This window comes from Mustelus asterias, chromosome 12 (genome assembly GCF_964213995.1).
Source record: "Mustelus asterias chromosome 12, sMusAst1.hap1.1, whole genome shotgun sequence".
NCBI lineage: Eukaryota > Metazoa > Chordata > Chondrichthyes > Carcharhiniformes > Triakidae > Mustelus > Mustelus asterias.
The window spans coordinates 89,108,282-89,126,658 of NC_135812.1; the positions used below are offsets into that span (position 1 = coordinate 89,108,282).

Here is an 18,377-nt window from a genome sequence, read left to right on the forward strand (position 1 = left end):
GCATATTAAGGAGCAATTAAGTATGGCCAATCAACCTAACCCGCACATCTTTGGACTGTGGGAGGAAACCAGAGCACCCGGAGGAAACACATGCAGACACAGGGAGAGTGTGCAAATGCCACACAGTCACCCGAGGCCAGAATTGAACCGAGGTCCCTGACGCTGTGAGACAGCAGTGCTAACCACTGTACCACTCAATGGACCAGTATTTCTTATTATCCAAGAAAATTACAATTGATGCAAGCTCTGGAAAAGCATTCTTAAAACCATTTATAGATTCCCCAGACCTTTGAAAGAAGTCATACGTTTTCCTAACCATACTGTTTCCCGGTGAAAGGTCGGCACAATCCAAAGTTAATTACACGGGATGAAAGCCAAGGTTATACTGGGAGGATGGAGTCCAGTGATTCCAATGTCGTTCCCATCAAACTGGAATCCCTATCACAACTGCTTGTGCTTTGACATTAATTAACTTAAAACTGCATTCAGAGAGCTTAAAATAAACAGGCAACGTAACAATAGAAATTTACACTGGAAGGAACATATGTTCAACCCGACTTGAAGTAAGTGCAACCGGATGTGCAAAGGGATAAAGTATTTCATTCCTACTACACCAACAAATTTACTAGGCCACCTTTTCACAAAACAAGAGGGTTAGCTTCGTAGTCCCACAGTATGGGATGGAACCATGCCCAAAGGGAGTGTGTGCCTGTAAAGTCTGGATTACAGCGCTGTATCCCGATCACTGACCCGTGCTTCCTGTGAACAGGGCTCCAATGGAAGCATGGAATTCTGTATTTAGCCAAATGTAATACACTAAGAATGTATCGCACCGGATTATTTACATTGTTGTGGAAGTTATTAATGTGGGGGTTTTCATTAACAATCTGGAAACCATCATACTATAGTAGTGGCAGTCCTGCAGCATTGCTCTTGCAAGTGAGAATTTTATAGATTGGAATGTGCCTGTCAATTTAAAGTTTAATTATTAGTGTCACAAGTAGGCTTACATTAACACTGCAATGCAGTTACTGTGAAAATCCCCTAGTCACGACACTCCGGCACCTGTTCGGGTACACTGAGGGGGAATTTAGCATGGCCAGTGTACCTAACCAGCATGTCTTTCGGACTGTGGGAGGAAACTGGAGCACCCGGAGAGAACCGACGCAGACACGGGGAGAACGTGCAAACTCCACACAGACAGTGACTCAAGGCCAGAATTGAACCAGGTCCCTACCGTGCCACCCATAGACATAGAAACATAGACAATAGGAGCAGGAATAGGCCATTCGACCCTTTGAGCCTGCACCACCATTCAATATGATCATGGCTGATCATGCACTTTCAGTATCCCACCGCCACTTTCTCTCCATACCCCTTGATCTCTTTAGCCACAAGTGTCACATCCAACTCCCTTTTGAACATATCTTAACAAACTGGCCCCAACAGCTTTCTGTGGTAGAGAGTTCCACAGGTTCACAACTCTCTGAGTGAAGAAGTTCTTCCTCATCTCAATCCTGAATGGCTTACCCCTTATTCTTAGACTGTGACCCCCCCAGTTCTGCACTTCCCCAACATCGGGAACATTCTTCCCGCATCTAGCCTGTCCAGTCCCATCAGGATTTTATATGTTTCTATGAGATCCCCCCTCATTCTTCTAAATTCCAGTGAGTACAAGCTCAGTCGATCCAGTCTCTCTTCATATGTCAGTCCTGCCATTCCAGGAATCAGACTGGTGAACATTTGCTGGACTCCCTCAATAGCAAGAATGGCCTTCTTTAGACTAGGAGACCAAAACTGCACACAATACCTAAGGTGTGGCCTCACCAAGGCCCTGTATGACTGCAGCAAGACATCCTTCCTCCTATACTCAAATCCTCTTGCTATGAAGGCCAGCATGCCATTAGCTTTCCTCACCACCTGCTGTGCCAGCATGCCAACCTTCAGCGACTGTTCCACCATGCCATCCAGGTCACATTCACTTCCCCTTTTCCTAAATTGCCACCATTCAGATAATAATCTTCCTTCCTGTTTTTGCCACCAAAGTGGATAACCTTACTTTTATCCACATTATTTTGCATTTGCCAACCTGTCCAAGTCACCCTGCAACTTCTTAGCATCCTCCTTACAGCGCACACTGCCACCCAGCTTAGTGCCGTCTGCAAATTTGGAGATATTGCATTCAATTCCTTCATCCAAATAATTAATGTATATTGTGAATAGCTGGGGTCCCAGCACTGAATCCTGTGGTACCCCACTAGTCACTGCCTGCCACTCTGAAAAGGACCCGTTTATTCCCACTCTCTGCTTCCTGTCTGCCAACCAGTTCTCTATCCACATCAATACATTACCCCCAATACCATGAGCTTTAATTTTGCTCACTAATCTCTTGTGTGGGACTTTGTCAAAAGCCTTTTGAAAGTCCAGATACACAACATCCACTGGTTCACCCTTGCCCACTCTACTGGTCATATCCTCAAACAATTCCAGAAGATTTGCCAAGCACAATTTCCCTTTAGTGAATCCATTCTGACTTGGACCAATCCTGCCACCACTTTCCAAATGCTCAGTTATTAATCCTTGATAATTGACTCCAGCATTTTCCCCATCGCTGATGTCAGGCTAACCGGTCTATAATTCCCTGTTTTCTCTCTCCCTCCATTTTTAAAATGTGGGGTTACATTAGCTACCCTCCAATCCACTGGAACTTTTCCAGAGTGTACAGAATGCTGGAAAATGATCACCAATGCATCCACCATTTCTAGGGCCACGTCCTTGAGTATTCTGGGATGCAGAGCATCAGGCCTGAGCGATTTATCAGGTATCCCAGCAATTTCCCCAACACAATTTCCTGACTAATAAGGATTTCCTTCAGTTCCTCCTTCATGCTGGACCCTCTGTCCTCTAATATTTCTGGAAGATTATTTGTGTCCTCCTTAGTGAAGACAGATCCAAAGTATTTGTTCAGCTATCTCTTTGTTGCCCATTATGGATTCACCTGATTCAAACTGTAAGGGACTTGATTACTAAGGTTCTTGATTAATAAGGGGATCAGGAGTTATAGAGAAAAGGCAGGAGAATGGGGATGAGAAAAATATCAGCCATGATTGAATGGCGGAGCAGATTCAATGGGCCGAGTGGCTTAATTCTGCTTCTATGTCTTATGGTCTTATGGGACAAAAAGTCAGAGAATGAACAGCTAAGGTAGAACAATTTGAAAGCAAACTAGATATGTGTCTATTTCTGGGTGGAGGCCAAGTGATGGTAACCTGTTCAGAAGCGAGCAGCACCCAATTTCTCTAAGGTTGGGTACGATATGCATCCTTCGACCAGTGTTATGTGAATGCTACAAGGTGATAATTAACCTGGGAGTGGGCATTGGCTGCAACAAGGTGCAAAAGTGGAAAGATGTCCTATAATTCGGGAATGAAATGTTCCCAAGTATCTCGCCATTCGAAAGAAGGTAATTACAAACTCTGCTGTAATATGAATGTTAAGAATCACTGACATGCTCCCCATGAAACCTGAAGATGTCTATGGGTCCCAAATTGAGATTGACTCTGAAGCTGAACCTTTATTTCTTGCATTAAGTCATTCAATTTTAATAGGAACTAAGTTGATTTCTACATTTGGTTTCACAGTTAGATAATTTCCTTATTGATTGTAATGTAAAATGATCTCAGAATGAATGCTGTAATATGTCGGAACAACAGAGTGTCTCTAATTGCAGAAGGTGGCACTGTGATCTGATCTAAATGTACTTCTTTCTTTTGCTGGGGTCCTCCAGCTGAAGTGATGGATCCTGCACATTCTCTCTGGCCACCTATTTATCCAGCGCGAGCACCCACGTCGCACATGCAGCATCCCGGGCAGCTTTCCGTGTACCCTCGCTCCCAGCTCCTGCGGCAGCAAGAACTCTACATGCTGCAACAACAACATCAGCAACACCAACAACAACAACAACAACAACAACAGCAGCAGCAACAAAGGGCACAAGCACTTGAACTCCAACGACACTCACAACTAATGGTGAGGACAAAACGCAATGAGTGAATTTTGTCTGCGCAACCTGATTTTTTTGAGAATTGATATTTTGACCTCCCGTTTCCCAATATCTTTACAAACAGCCCACATCCAGCTGTCCAAAGGTGTGCGGATTACGTGCACTGGCCATGCTAAATTGCCCCTTGGTGTCCTAGGGTGCGTAGGTTAGAGGGATTAGCAGAGTAAATATGTGGGATTGCGGGAATGGTGCCTAGGTGGGATTGTTGTCAGTGTAGACTCGATGGGCCGAAAGGCCTCCTTCTGCACTGGAGGGATTCTATGATTCTATGGCCTGTGTGAGGAGCACCTCTCCTTTTGGAGCAGTACATACAAACATACCAATTAGGAGTAGGAGTAGGCCATTCAGCCCCTCGAGCCTGTTCTACCATTCAATAAGATCATGGCTGATCTGATTGTGGCCTCAGCTCTACATTTAGCCCCCCACCCCCCATTAACGTTTGACTCCCTTGTCAATCACATATCTATTTACCTCTGCCTTAAAAATATTTTTTGGCCCTGCCTCAACCACTCTCTGGGTAAAGAGAGTTCCAAAGATTCACAACCGTCTTGAGAGAAATTTTTTTTTCTCTTCTGTCCTAAATGGGAGACTCCTTATTTTTAAACGGTGTCCCCTAGTTCCAGGGGAAACATCCTTTCAACATCCACCTCAGGATCTTATATGTTTTCAATAAGATCGCCTCTCAATCTTCGAGACTCCAATGGATACAGGTCTAGCCTGCCCAATCTTTCCTCGTAAGATAATCCCCCATCCCAGGTATCAGCTGAGTGAATCTTCTCTGAACTCCTTTTACCACATTTATTTCCTTCCTTAAATTAGGAGACCAAAATTGTACAGTCCTCTCGTACTGTAGATATGGTCTCATCAACACCCTGTACAACTGTAGCAAAACGTCCCTAGTTTTATATTCCATTCCCCTTGCAATGAATGACAACTTTCTATTTGCCTTCCTAATCACTTGCTTTACCCGCATACTAACTTTTCCTGAGTCATGTACCAGGACACTCTCATCCCTCTGTACCACAAGAGTTCTACAATCCCTCTTCATTTAAATAATATGCCACTTTTCCATTCTTCCTGCCAAAGTGGACAAGTTCACATTTTCCCACATTATATTCCATCAGCCATTTTATTCCCCCCACTGACTTAGCCGACCTATATCCCTTTGTAGACTCCTTACGTCCACTTCACAACTTACTTTCCCTACCTATCTTTGTGTCATCAGCAAATTTAGCAACCTTTGGTCCCTTCATTCAAGTCATTGATATAAATTGAAACTAATTGAAGCCCCAGTGATGATCTCAATGGCCCTGCACTCATCAGATCTTGCCAACCTGAAAATACCTATTTATCCCTACTCTTTGCTTCCTATTAGCTAACCAATCCTCTCTCCCTGCGAACATGTTACCCCATACACCAGGAGCTCTCATTATGCTTAGTAACCTTTGATGTGGCACCTTTTCAGGTACCTTCTGGAAATCTAAGTGCATCACATTCACAGGTTCTCCTTTATTCACATTGCATTTTACTTCCTCAGAAAACTCCAATAATTTCCTTTTCTCAAAACTATGTTGACTCTGCCTGACTGCACTGAGATTTTCTAAATGCACAGCTATAACCATCTCAACAATAAATTCCAGCAATTTCCCTGTGACTGGTGTTAAGTTTCCTTAGTTTCTGCAGTTTCCTGCTTTCTGTCTCCCTTTGTTTGTGAATAGAGGAGTCACATTTGCTATTTTCCAATCTGATGGGACCTTTCCAGAATCTTAAAGAGATTTTGGACATTAAAATCAATGCATTTGTTGTGACAAAATATTTTGTTGTCTGAAATGGATCACATAACATTGTACCTGAAGTGGAAAGCAATGAGATAGAGACCAAGGCTCAAACTTCAGCTGGAGATTTGATGGCATCTGCCTTCTCTCAGCTCTGCTCCCCATCCCCCTTGCTATGAAACTACAGCAATTGAGTGGTGCCATGGGAGTTCTAGAGTATAAGAGGAAGTTGTGAGAAGCTGCTATCAAATTAGATATGAGAATTCCCAGTGGAGCTTGTAAATGTAAAACATAACTTTTATTATTTCATTGACAAAGTGCAGCTTTATTTGGTTTAGATAGCTGTCTCCCTATTGCCCATGTAAGCATTGACATTTCATGAGGCAGCAGTATTAAGGGTTTTGGAATCAGGGTAGGTGGATTTTGTTAAAATCCAGAGCAGCCACGATCTAATCGAATGGCAGGATAGGCTTGAGGAATTGAATGCCTTACCCCTGCCCTGATGTTCTTAAGTAACCTAATGTGTAGACTTGATGTGTCCTTACTTGTTGGAAAAAAGAACAAAGCAAGAAGCTTTGATATTAACAGTCTTAATTCACCAAGTGAATACTCTCTTTTCCTCAGGATCATCGGAAAACAGAGGAACGTCGGATAGAAGCAGAAGAACATACTCTAGAGAGGAATAGGAGATCAAACAAAACAGTTGCCTTAAACTCTCCCAAGAGTCATTCTTCACCTGTCATACTGCCATCTGGCATGTGTTCTGCCAAACTTTCACCATGCCACCATTCTCCTTCTCTTGGACCCAAATCGGGGTGCCCCACCCCCCAGCCCACCGCTGTATGTCCTTTACCTTCTTGCCCTTCTTCAGATCCTGCCATTGTCCCACAATCCTCAGCAGTCAGCCCTCCTCCTTCCCAGAATGCCACAGAAAGTCAAGCAACTGAAAAGAGAGTGGAAAGACAGCCACCCCAACATTATCCAGGAAGCTTTGAGCCAGGTATGTGAACAACACCAAATAAGGTACAAATGTTTGGCGTAAAATTGAAAGGCTCAAGTTGTTGAGAGTCCAACTGATACTTCAGAATCTGACAGGAAAACTAGAAGACAAATATTTTAGCATAGCAGTGGACTGGTCAGTATATACTATAAATTGATGGATGTCTTGATACTTACTTGAATGAAATGTGGATGAACCTGTGTACTCCATTCTGTGTTCTCCCTTTCTGTAATATAACTTCCAGCGGGTGTAGATGAGTGGTGAGAGACTGATGTGAAAATTGGTCAATGAATCAGTGGCAGACGTACATGCCCCTTGCAACTTCTGCAACTCAGTGTCTTTTTGTCAGATTTTGTTCTGGGAATGAATGGTAGATGCTAAAGCAAAAAGAGGGTGCAGCGGGGCATGCCAAAAGCAGCACCTGGCAGACCTAAAAATGAGGTGCCAACCTGTTGAAGCTACAACACAGAACGACATGCACGCTAAATCTTAGAGGCAGCATGCGAGAGAAAGACTAAAGCGATCCCAAAACCAGCAGATCAGATCAAAGCTCTGCAGTTCTGTTACATCCAGTCATGAGTCGTGGTGGACAATTAAACAACAGGAGGAGGAGGCTCCACGAATATCTCCATCCTTAATGATGGAGGAGCCAGTGTGGAGTATTTGTGACCATCTTCAGTTAGAAGTGTCGAGTGGATGATCCATCTCAGCCTCCTCCGGAAGTCCCCTTCATCAGCGATGCCCGTCTTCAGCCAATTTGATTCACTCCACGTGATATTAAGAAACTGCTGAAGGCACTGTGTACTGTAAAGGCAGTGGGCCTTGACAATATACCAGCTGTCGTGCTGAAGACCTGTACTCCAGAACTAGCCACACCCCTAGCCAAGCTGCTCCAGTACAGCTTATAACACTAATATCTACCTGACAATATGGAAAATCGCCCAGGAATGCTTTGTCCACAAAACACAGGACAAATCCAACCAGGCCAATTACCCATCAGTCTACTTATCGTCACCATTAAAGAGATAGAAGTTGTCATTGACAATGCCATCAAGTGGCACTTATTCACCAATAACCTGCTCACCAATGCCCAATTGGGGTTCCACCAGAACCACTTGGCTCAAGACCTCATAGAGCCTTGGTCTGAACATGGACCAAAGAGTTGAATTGCAGAGGTGAGGTAGGATTAACTGCCCAAGACATCGAGGCAGCACGTGACCCTGTGCGGCATCGAGGACCCAAATAAAATCAAAGGCAATGAGAATTCTTTGTGCCAGGTTGGAGTTATACCTGGCACAAAGGAAAATTTTTGTGTTCTTGAAGGCCAAATATCTCACCCAAGGACATAATTCCAGAAATTCCTTGGGTAGTGTCCTAGGCCTAAACTTCTTCAGCTGCTTCATTAATGACCTTTCCTCCATCATAAGGTCAGAAGTGGGGATGTTTGCTGATGATTGCACAATGTTCAGTGCCATTCACAACTCCTCGGATGCTGAAGGATTCTGTGCCCATAGCTGATGAGTGGAATTAATATTAATGCCAAACAAGAGCCAATCATTGACAGTCTCCAACAGAAGTGTATCTGATCATCTCCCCTTGATATTCCATGGCATCAGCATCACTGAATCCCCAACCATCAACATCCTGGCGGTTATCATGACCAGAATCTTAACAGGACAGGCTCTATGAACACTGTCACTGGAATTCTGAGAATTCTGTGGCAATTAACTCACCTTCAGGTTCTCCAAAGCCTGTCCACCATCTACAGGGCACAAGTGTGACAGAATACTCTCCACTTGACAGCTCCAAGAAAACTCAGGAATCGTGACACCATCCAGGGCAAAGCAACATGCTTAGTTGGCACCTCATCCACCACCTTTAACATTCGCTTCCTCCACCATTGGCATGCAGTGGCAGCAGTGTGTACCATCTACAAGATGTACTGCAGCAACTCACCAAGGAACTTTCAACAACACTTTCTAAACCTGTGACCTCCTCTACCACCTATAGGACAAGGGCGGGAAATGCATGGGACCTGCAAGTTCCTCTCTAAGCTACTCACCGTCCTGACTTGGAACTTTAATCCTTTACTGTCGCTGGGTCAAAATCCTGGAAGTCCTGAACAGCATTGTGCAAGCACCTACACCAGATGAACTGCGGTGATTCAATATGGCAGCTCAATGCCACCATCTCAAGGACAATTAGGGATGGGCAATAAAGGCTGGTCTTGCCAATAGTGCCCACAAATCACGAATGAATAGCAAAATACCCTGGGGAAGGGCAGGAAACAACAATCTGACATCTCAGTTCAAAGGGAAACGCAATCAATAAGTGGAGACTGTTATTTGGGTATTTATTCTTTAACATTTTCTGGACATTACCAGGAGAATATTGGTAAATGGACAGCTTTCGAGTTTGCAGCTGAAAGAGTAGATGATCTGATAACGATATTGGACACTGAACAAAGTGTTAAACTCACCAGGTTTCAGTAAGTTTTCCCTTGGGCAGAGAGGTAAAACACCTTGTGACAATGAAGTACTCATCCCTGTTAATGTGGAGAGTTTGAGGATGGGATCAGAGGCGGAGAGGTCCTGAAAACACTGGCGCCGGCCCGCATGTCAATTTCCCAATCTCGTTCCCGGCGCAGGTCAGTTTTGCCAAGCTGTATTCACGGTTGGCAGGGTTACCCACCTCTCCATGTAAACCACATTTAATGCAGGCCGACTGGGAGTTCACTGGCACAGTTGGAAGCAGCTGAACTGCCTGGGGGCAGGCAGCCAAATGGCAGACTTGGGCTCCAGTGCTCCAGACAGGCCTAGAGGCCCTCATTACCCGGGTCTGGGGGGCAACCAAAGGTTATACTTTGTGGTTTGGGGGGGACATTTTCCCCCATCCCCTCCCCAAACTGGTGGCTGGCTGCTGAATCTGTTTTATATTTAAAAGTCTTTTAAAAATTTGGTGAGAGGTTGCCTCCATGTTGAAGTGTCTTCTCAGTTTTTTTTATTCATTCGTGGGACATGGGCGTCGCTGGCTGGTCAGCATTTATTGTCCATCCCTAATTTTAGGCGGGATTCTGATTTAGAGGTGTTCAGTCATAATCCCACAGATGGTAGCTTTGCGCTATTGGCTCCTCAGCCAAGCACACACACCAAATGTCTGAACCTGTGGTCCCTCTCACACAGAGCAGGATTACTATTGCAACAACACTTTGTAATCATAAGTAGAAATCATAGAAATAGAAATCATAGAAACCCTACAGTGCAGAAGGAGGCCATTCAGCCCATCGAGTCTGCACCGACCACAATCCCACCCAGGCCCTACCCCCACATATTTACCCGCTAATCCCTCTAACCTACGCATTTTAGGATTCTAAGGGGCAATTTTTAACCTGGCCAATCAACCTAACCCGCACATCTTTGGACTGTGGGAGGAAACCGGAGCACCCGGAGGAAACCCACGCAGACACGAGGAGAACGTGCAAACTCCACACAGACAGTGACCCGAGCCGGGAATCGAACCCGGGACCCTGGAGCTGTGAAGCAGCAGTGCTAACCACTGTGCTACCGCTCGGCACCGCTCGGCACCACTCGGCCATCGCCTCCCCACGAAGTAGGGTAAAACTAACCTGTCTCACCGCGGTCTAATCCCAGCTCACGTTCCCTATTAGTGGGTGAACAATCCAACGCTTGGTGAATTCTGCCCGAGAGTAGTTGAGAGTCAACCACATTGCTGTGGCTCTGGAGTCACATGTAGGCCAGACCATGAGAGGACCTCAGATTTCCTTCCCTAAAGGACATTAGTGAACCAGATGGGTTTTTCCGACAATCGACAATGGTTTCATGCTCATCAGTAGATTCTTAATTATAGATTTTTTAAAAATTGAATTCAAATTCCACCACCTGCCATGGCAGGATTCGAACCCGGGTCCCCAGAACATTAGCTGAGTTTCTGGATTAATTAATCTCGCGATAATACCACTCGGCCATCGCCTCCCCACGAAGTTACTTGCCCCTCTCAAGCTGTAAGGCTTCTGATTGGCCCTTCAACTTTAGGAGCCCATTTGGTACGTTTAATTGGGCATGGAACCTGTCCCCATGCCAGTAAAGGGGGTACGTCAGTGAGAATTGCAGAACGACTGTTCTCCTCACCCCCCTCCCCCTCACTCAGGGTCGGGTTAGGAACCCAGAAAGAAACAGTCCCAACTCCTGCTCTCCGCCCCACTGGGAAAATCCAGGCTCCGATTGCCTACCTTCCCCAGAGGGAATAAAGAAAGGAATCCCAACGGACAACGCTGTACCAAAAACTCCTCCTCTATCTTTTCTTTTTAAATCTCAAAACACTTTGCATGATCCTTAAATCTTACAACTTGCCATGTAAAAATCAATTTAGTGTCATGTCTGTTTGCCAGCCATATGACTGGCAAACAGACAAGACACTAAAGTCCAATGTTTTTCCTTCAAATTTTCAAGGCTAGACGATGTGCAGCTGCTAATTCTTTTGTCTTTATTTTGGAGTGGAAAGGCAGAAAATGCCTCAGCAACCTTTGAGATAGGAACCTTTTTTATCCTTCAGCAGTCCTTGGGAAGGAAGCAGTTTGGTGGAAGGATACATATTCATCTGGTGGTACTGTCAAGGAGGCGGATGGATATCATTAATTACACTCAGTTGATGACAAGTTAGTCAGGATGCTGCCAGCCAGGATAGAGTCAGGGGCACCTTCACAGTTCTTGGGGAAGACAGAGCAATAACATTTGTTTTGTTGCCGGCGCTCGGTGACAGCTGGACGATCGGACGGGAGATTATCAGTTCAGGGTGAAGAGCATCGAAGCGATGAGGCTTAACCCTTTCACCCTTAGAAACAAATTGATAACCTTGCTCAGAGTTTCCCGAGCGTCACACGGCCCCTGCTCCCACTTCCACTGGGGCTTTTTGTTCCGTGAATAATTTTTGACATTAGCGTAACAGTTTGTGAACACAAGCCACCTGAATGAAACGAGATTGCGGGCATCAAAAGGTTGACATAGAGTGAGTATCCTGGCATTATGATTACAGTCACTGTAAGCGATGATTTGTCTACTGAGGCGTGTTCAATTTATCAGAGTGAAAAGGGGAATAAATTAAAATGGGCTTAACACAGCAACTGCACTTCCCAGTAAGCCCTACACTGTAAAGTTCCTGTTCTATACAATAGGATCATGCACCCAAAAATGGATATCACCATGGAGAATTGCTGAAAATTTTAAGTGGAGTGGCCGCCATTATGGTGGTAAGGCAGCCCTGATTGCAGAAATCATTGTCTCTACTGGTAAAACCACGTCGAATAATCTCAGACTCTGGTGAGTGGTGAGGGTTAATGTCTTGGCTAAAACATGTTCCTTCTCACTCTCTCTTCCAGATCTCCCGCCTGGTTACACATACACAGCCGTTGCCATGGGCTACAGTTCCCCTACTCCACTTGTGCACCCTGCCGATCCTGCGGACCCCGAAACTATGCAACCCGTTACCACGGCGGCTGAACCAGAGCAGTCCCGAACCTTTACGCCTGGTGCGAAAATTCACTGTGATACTCGGCGCGACGTGGTGGAGGAGGCAAACCCCACCAACAAGCGGATCGCATCCAATGACTTGGATGTTGTGGAGCAAAACACGCACACGATTCTCTGCGCCTCAGAAGACAAGGAGTCGGCAAACGCATCGCTGGCAGAGAGCGCAACTGTGGAGCAACTTGAGTCACCGATGAAAGAAAACGTGGAATGCTCGAGGCATTTGATTGCTTCTCAGGGAATTGTCACAGACGGAGGACTTACAGGAGGAGAGGGCGGATTAGAGATTTCAGTGACCCAGTCACCTCACTCGACCAGTGAATCCGCCACTTTAACCAGTGAAATGTTGGACGTAAGGAACTCTGATCACTTGGGTTCAGGAGCCGAGACTGACTTAAACCAGGAATGCAAAACTGTTGAGGAAGCCAAACCGGCGAATCAAGACGAAGATCCAGAAATTAGCCACAATGCCTCAGAGAGGGATGAAGTGTTCAGGTGGCGGTTGGACTGCATGGCAGGGATGAATGCCCTGGTGGCAGCTGGCCTCAGCATGGGAGAGCTCTTTGTTGTAGAGCCTGAGGTGCCCAGTGCCCCCGCAGCACCTTCGCACCCTCCAACCTCAACCTATTACCCCTGCTCAGGGATGCATGGAATAGCTCTGCTGAGCGAACTGGCGGAACTCGAACAGCAACAACAAAACTGTGACGGCACCGGTCAAGGTAATTACTTTAACTTTTAATGCATCTTTACTCTATCCAGCATCAGTGTCTGCAATGGTGGCTGTTCAATTAGTCCTTTTCAGTTTCTTCCTAACTGTAGTTACTTTGATTGTTCCTACGATTGGATAATTCCCTCCCCCTCACCAAAAAAAATTTGAATGGAAGAACCTGTGTGATGACTTTGGGTTTTTGAAATTCCAGGTGTTAAGTGGAATTTCAAAATAAAATTGGTCTAATTAGGGACATAGGAACAGGAGTAAGCCATTCGGCCCATCGAGCCTGCTCCATTAATTAATACGACCCTGGCTGATCAGAACCTTCAATGCCTTTTCCACCCACTATTTGTTCAGTAGGTTTATCCAGTGAGTAACTAGAAAATACAGAACGTCAAGAGAAGGGACAATAATGTGGATGCAGCACCATGCCTTCAAGAGGTTCCGTAGCAGTCACAGCTAATTTTGATGTACAGTCACTGATGTGACAGCCAGTTTGCACACAGCAAGGTTACACAAGCAGCAAGTGGATTAAGGGTGAAGGGGGAACATTGTTTAGAAAACTATTCAGTCTTTTTATTAAGTTGGAGAACTTTTGCCCCCACCTAAACTTGCAGAGTTTTGGTCTTGTATTAATCTTACCGAGGCCAGTTATCCATTACCAATCACCTGTTTATTTACAGTGGTATCTGAATGCCCTTCAACAGCTGTAGAGTGCAGATCGGTCCCGAGTCTATCGACTGCCGGCCTGCGTGGAGCCAGCTGGTTTTAAACCCCCCGCTGCTCCTTCCATGTTGAGTGAGCCACCACTTGCATAATACGGGAGCTGATACTTAACAAGGCTCACGGGGAGATCTACTGACGACCGCCCCCCCTCCCCCCTCCCCCAAACCGTGGCCATCATAACAGGTCTCATCCAAAACTCTTTTCCAATATTCCTGGACTGATCTCTGGTGTGCGCCGATCTGAACCAGGATGGTGGTAGGGCCACTACCATTGGTCTCAACATATCTAATTTTAAAAACGGGAATGTCATCCCCATTTCCCACTGCTTCTTCCGATCCACGCGCTACTTCGGTGAAAGTGTGTGAGTGAGTTCAAAATAGTACTTGGCTCTCACGTTGAACATTGCCTGTCAACACTCACTATCGTGACTCAAGTAAAAATAATGCACACTTGAGCAAGGCCCCCAGATCCAGGGGACTCCACCAAATAGTCAACATCTTCTAGAAGGGAAGAGAACACTTGATGAGAAAAAGTATTATCTTAAACCAGCATGAATTCCTATTGGAGTGCACGCCAAATTTCTAAAATTCAGGAATTTTACACATCTCATTTAACGCTAAGAGGAATATTCCATTTATGTCACGCAAACTGAAGTGTAAGGATACACTTAACTGTTCAACATGGCGGCACGGTGGCACAATGGTTAGCATTGCTGTCTCACAGTGCCAGGGATCCGGGTTCGATTCCCGGCTTGGGTCACTGTCTATCCGAAGTCTGCACATTCTCCCCATGTCTGCGTGGGTTCGCTCCGGGTGCTCCGGTTTCCTCCCACAGTCAGAAAGACACGCTGGGTAGGTGCGTTGGCCTTGCTAAATTCTCCCTCAGTGTACCGAAACAGGTGCTGGAGTGTGTTGACTCGGGGATTTTCACAGTAACTTCATTGTGGTGTTAATGTAAGCCTACTTGTGACACTAATAAAAAAAACTTTAATTTTTGGAACAAGCGCAGATTGGTGAACTGTACTGTTCAAGTTCTAGTTATTTTCTTTATTCTTTCATGGGATGTGGGCATCGCTGGCAAGGCCAACATTTGCTTCCCATCCCTAATTGCCCCTGAACTTAGTGTCTCGATTTCAGAGGGCATTTAAGAGACAAATATTGCTGTGGGTCTGGAGTCACATGTAGGCCAAACCAGGTAAGGCAGATTTTCTTTCTTGAAGGACAGTAGTGAACCAGATGGGTTTTTACGACAATCAACAATGGTCATCATTCGACCTTTAATTCCAGATTTTTAATCGAATTCAAAATTTCACCATCTGCCGTGGTGGGATTCGAACCCGGGTCCCCAGAGCACTACCCTGGGTCTCTGGATTACAAACCCCGTGACAATGTCACTATGCCACTGCCTTACCATCAGTAAATGTCCTGTTTCAGCTGGAGGTAAGATTTGTGATGATACTTTGAAACCAATTGGACAATTACTCAATGAGAGAGCTGTTGGGTGTCAGCCTTGGTTCAGTGGCAGCATTTTAATTTCTGGAGCAGAAAGCCAGAGACTCAAGTCCAATTTCAGAGACTTGAGCGCACCACCCAGGTTGACACCCCGGTGCAGTGCTGAGAGAGTGCTGTACTGCCGGAGGTACCATTTCGCACATGGAAAAGTCAAACTGTTGCCCTGTCTGTCATCTCAGGTGAAGGTAAAATATCCCAGAGTACTGCTCAAGGATAAAGACAGAGAGTGTTCCAGTGCCCTGGCCAACATTCACCCCTCAGCCAATACAATCAGCTCACTTATTCCATTGATATTTGTGGAGTCTCAGGCCGGAATTTTACTGGCACGCTCGCCCCGATTCCGGGGGGCGAGCAAGGCTTGGAGAACGGCATTCTCCGTTGGCCTCGGGCGGGATTGTACACATCTCGGGCCGATGTACCAGTAAAATTCCGCCCTTACTGTGCACAAACTGGCTGCTGCATTTCTGTACATTATTACACTTCAAAAATGCTTCATTAGCTGCAAAACGCTATAAATAAAGACAAGCTCTTTCTTTTATAAGGAATCAATAAAATAAAGCCATATTTGTTAAAAGCCACTTCTTCAGTTGGAATATCTGTGAAACAATAGTATTATAAAAGTCACACTACTCTGGATGCTGGAAATGTGAATTTAAAAGCAAAAACAAAATGCTGCGAATGCTCAACAGGTCAGTCAGCATCTGCAGGCAGAGAAACAGTTCACGCTTCAGGTCAACAGCCTTTCATCAGAAGTGGGGAACGTTAGAAATGGAAAAAGTTTTAAACAGGTGAAATGGCGGAAAAAGTGTGTGATGGGGTGGAAGACAGGAAAGATCAAATTACAAAAGAGGTGGTGAGGGGGCAGGGCCAAAGGGTGTGGCAACGGGACAAAGAAACAAAAAGATGCGTCCAGAGGAGGTGTGAATGGCAGGACGATGAACAGCTGCCACCTTAAAGAGAAAAGCGAGAGTAAGATCAAAACATGCAAAGGCGAGGAAACAAATCCAGGCTGAGATTAAAGCCTGAAATTGTTAAATGCAGTGTTGAGTGCAGAAGGCTGTAAAGTGCCAATAACTTGTATTTGTGCCGTGCCTCTAATGGAACATAATTCCCCAGGAACATTGGAACGAGGGCTGGAAAATGAACACTGACTGGGGTTAAAGGAGAGGGTTGAAAATGTAAGATTTCAAGACACTTATGGAAGTAGGGAAGATGTCGTACTGCAGAGTAAAGTTGGGAAGTAAAGCCCAAGGTGCGAGCCCAGGCTGAAAGCGATGCGGTCAAAGGGAAGGGGCAGTTGTCCAGATTCGGGCTGCATGTCGGCCAGAGACAGGATGGGGACTTTAAGGCCAATGTGTAAAAGCGGATGGAAGCTTTGAGATCATTTCAGCTCATTTACTATATCCTGAAGGGTTTGCTGAGTTAAAAACTATTTCACAATAGAATAGTTTTGCTTACCAGCCCCGTTCAAAGAACACTAGAGTGCATGATTAGTTTTAGTATTTGTCTAAACCGTTCACTACTTTACATTCCTGTTCGAAACTATTTGGTCCTTACTACTCACCAATGATACTCTAATGCTAGATGTATTTTAGCTGAAATCATATAATCTATTCATTTAAAATGAAGCTACTTTGTAATTGAGATTTTTGAGAATATATTTGTATAAAAAGTAGCCTTTTTAAGATCCATTTTTCCTGCAGTAGGTCAGAGAAGGATGTGGTGGAAAGGATCAAGTTAGTGTATCGTTTCTTTTTTTTGGTATTTATAGAACAAACATGGGCACAATGCAACAATGACTTATTTCCTGAGTATTAAAACCCTCAGATTGGTGCCAAAAACAACCCTCCGTTCCTAAAGCCCCTCTCCCTTTGTGTTGCAAAAAGATAAAGGATCTGTCTTGTAAAACGGCTCTCCCCAAAGGCCTGTATTCCACTCTGATCTCAAAACATTGAGAGAGAACAATGCCAAAGGTCCATGATGTCGCCCAACGCAATCAAACGCTTCCGCCTGCCTACACCAGCATGGCAGGAACCCTCTCTGATCACTTCCTGCAGCTTTCAGGGAGCAGCTGCACACAGGGAACGACTTACCCTGTGAAATCACCCACTCAGAAGCAAAACAAGATTTAAAAGCCACATTGGGACAAAAGTAAAGTGTAGGAAAGAGAAGGAGAGTGGATTCTTTAGCTTTGACTGCTTTTGAGATTGAGTGGTGACTGCTCAGCGGACATCAGATTCAATGGGGAGGGGGATGGTGTTTTGCCAACAGAAGCAATTGAGGGGATGTCAGAGTGAGAGTGGAGTGTGTTACCTTTTATACTTGGGAACTTCTCCCTCTCCCTGATAGGTGTTTACCAGTCCTCCACGTTTAATTTGGAGATCGGTCTGAATGATTGAAATCTTATTAGGAAGTGAGAAAGGGAGTAGTTGAGATGGCCTCTTGTTGGTGGAGGTGTATTTTCTCATGAAACTCCCACTCCTTTAATTTAGCGTCGTTCTTTTTTGCCAGGAGATGTACCTGTTGCTAAAGACCCACATTCTTATTCATTAGCAATGGGAACAAATTGGTGCAACGCAATTTAAAAAACGAATCCTGCAGATTACCTATAAACCGATGCTATATAAATCTCACCTTTCAGTTTGATATGTTTCGGGAGGTTTCAAGCATTGCTAACTGTCACACCCACCCACCCCCACCCCCTCACTCCGTCCCTCATTTTGTTTTTGTAAGGGTTGACATTGGCTGCCATTTTTTGAAGTAAGTGAGGTGTATTAACAGCTTCCGTGACTGTTGGAAGTCCCAAAGTGTTCCAAAGTCTTTGAAATACTTCCGAAGTATAGTATATGTTGTACTGTAAGGGAACATCTTGCACGTTACAAGCCCCACAAACAACAATGCGATAAGAAAATCTGGTTTACTGGTGTTTCTGGAGGGTGGGGAGGGGGGAGGGGTTAAATGTTTAACTAATGTTCAATTAATTGGCCATGTAAGGGTCACAATAGGGCCCAAGGTCGCCCAATGCCTCCCGATCTTTTAAAATTGCA

At 45.1% G+C, this 18,377-nt stretch overlaps 1 protein-coding gene across 6 annotated transcripts in view; it reads left to right on the top strand.

Moving 5' to 3' along the window:
* The window catches only part of bahcc1b (BAH domain and coiled-coil containing 1b), a 267,650-nt gene that overhangs the window by 143,820 nt on the left and 105,453 nt on the right, over positions 1-18,377 (top strand). For all 6 annotated transcript variants that reach the window (XM_078225578.1, XM_078225581.1, XM_078225579.1 and 3 more), the window contains exons 9-11: positions 3,788-4,029; positions 6,463-6,838; positions 12,234-13,100. In XM_078225578.1, the coding sequence (XP_078081704.1) occupies positions 3,788-4,029; positions 6,463-6,838; positions 12,234-13,100 (1,485 nt within the window). The remainder of the gene's footprint in view (positions 1-3,787; positions 4,030-6,462; positions 6,839-12,233; positions 13,101-18,377) is intronic.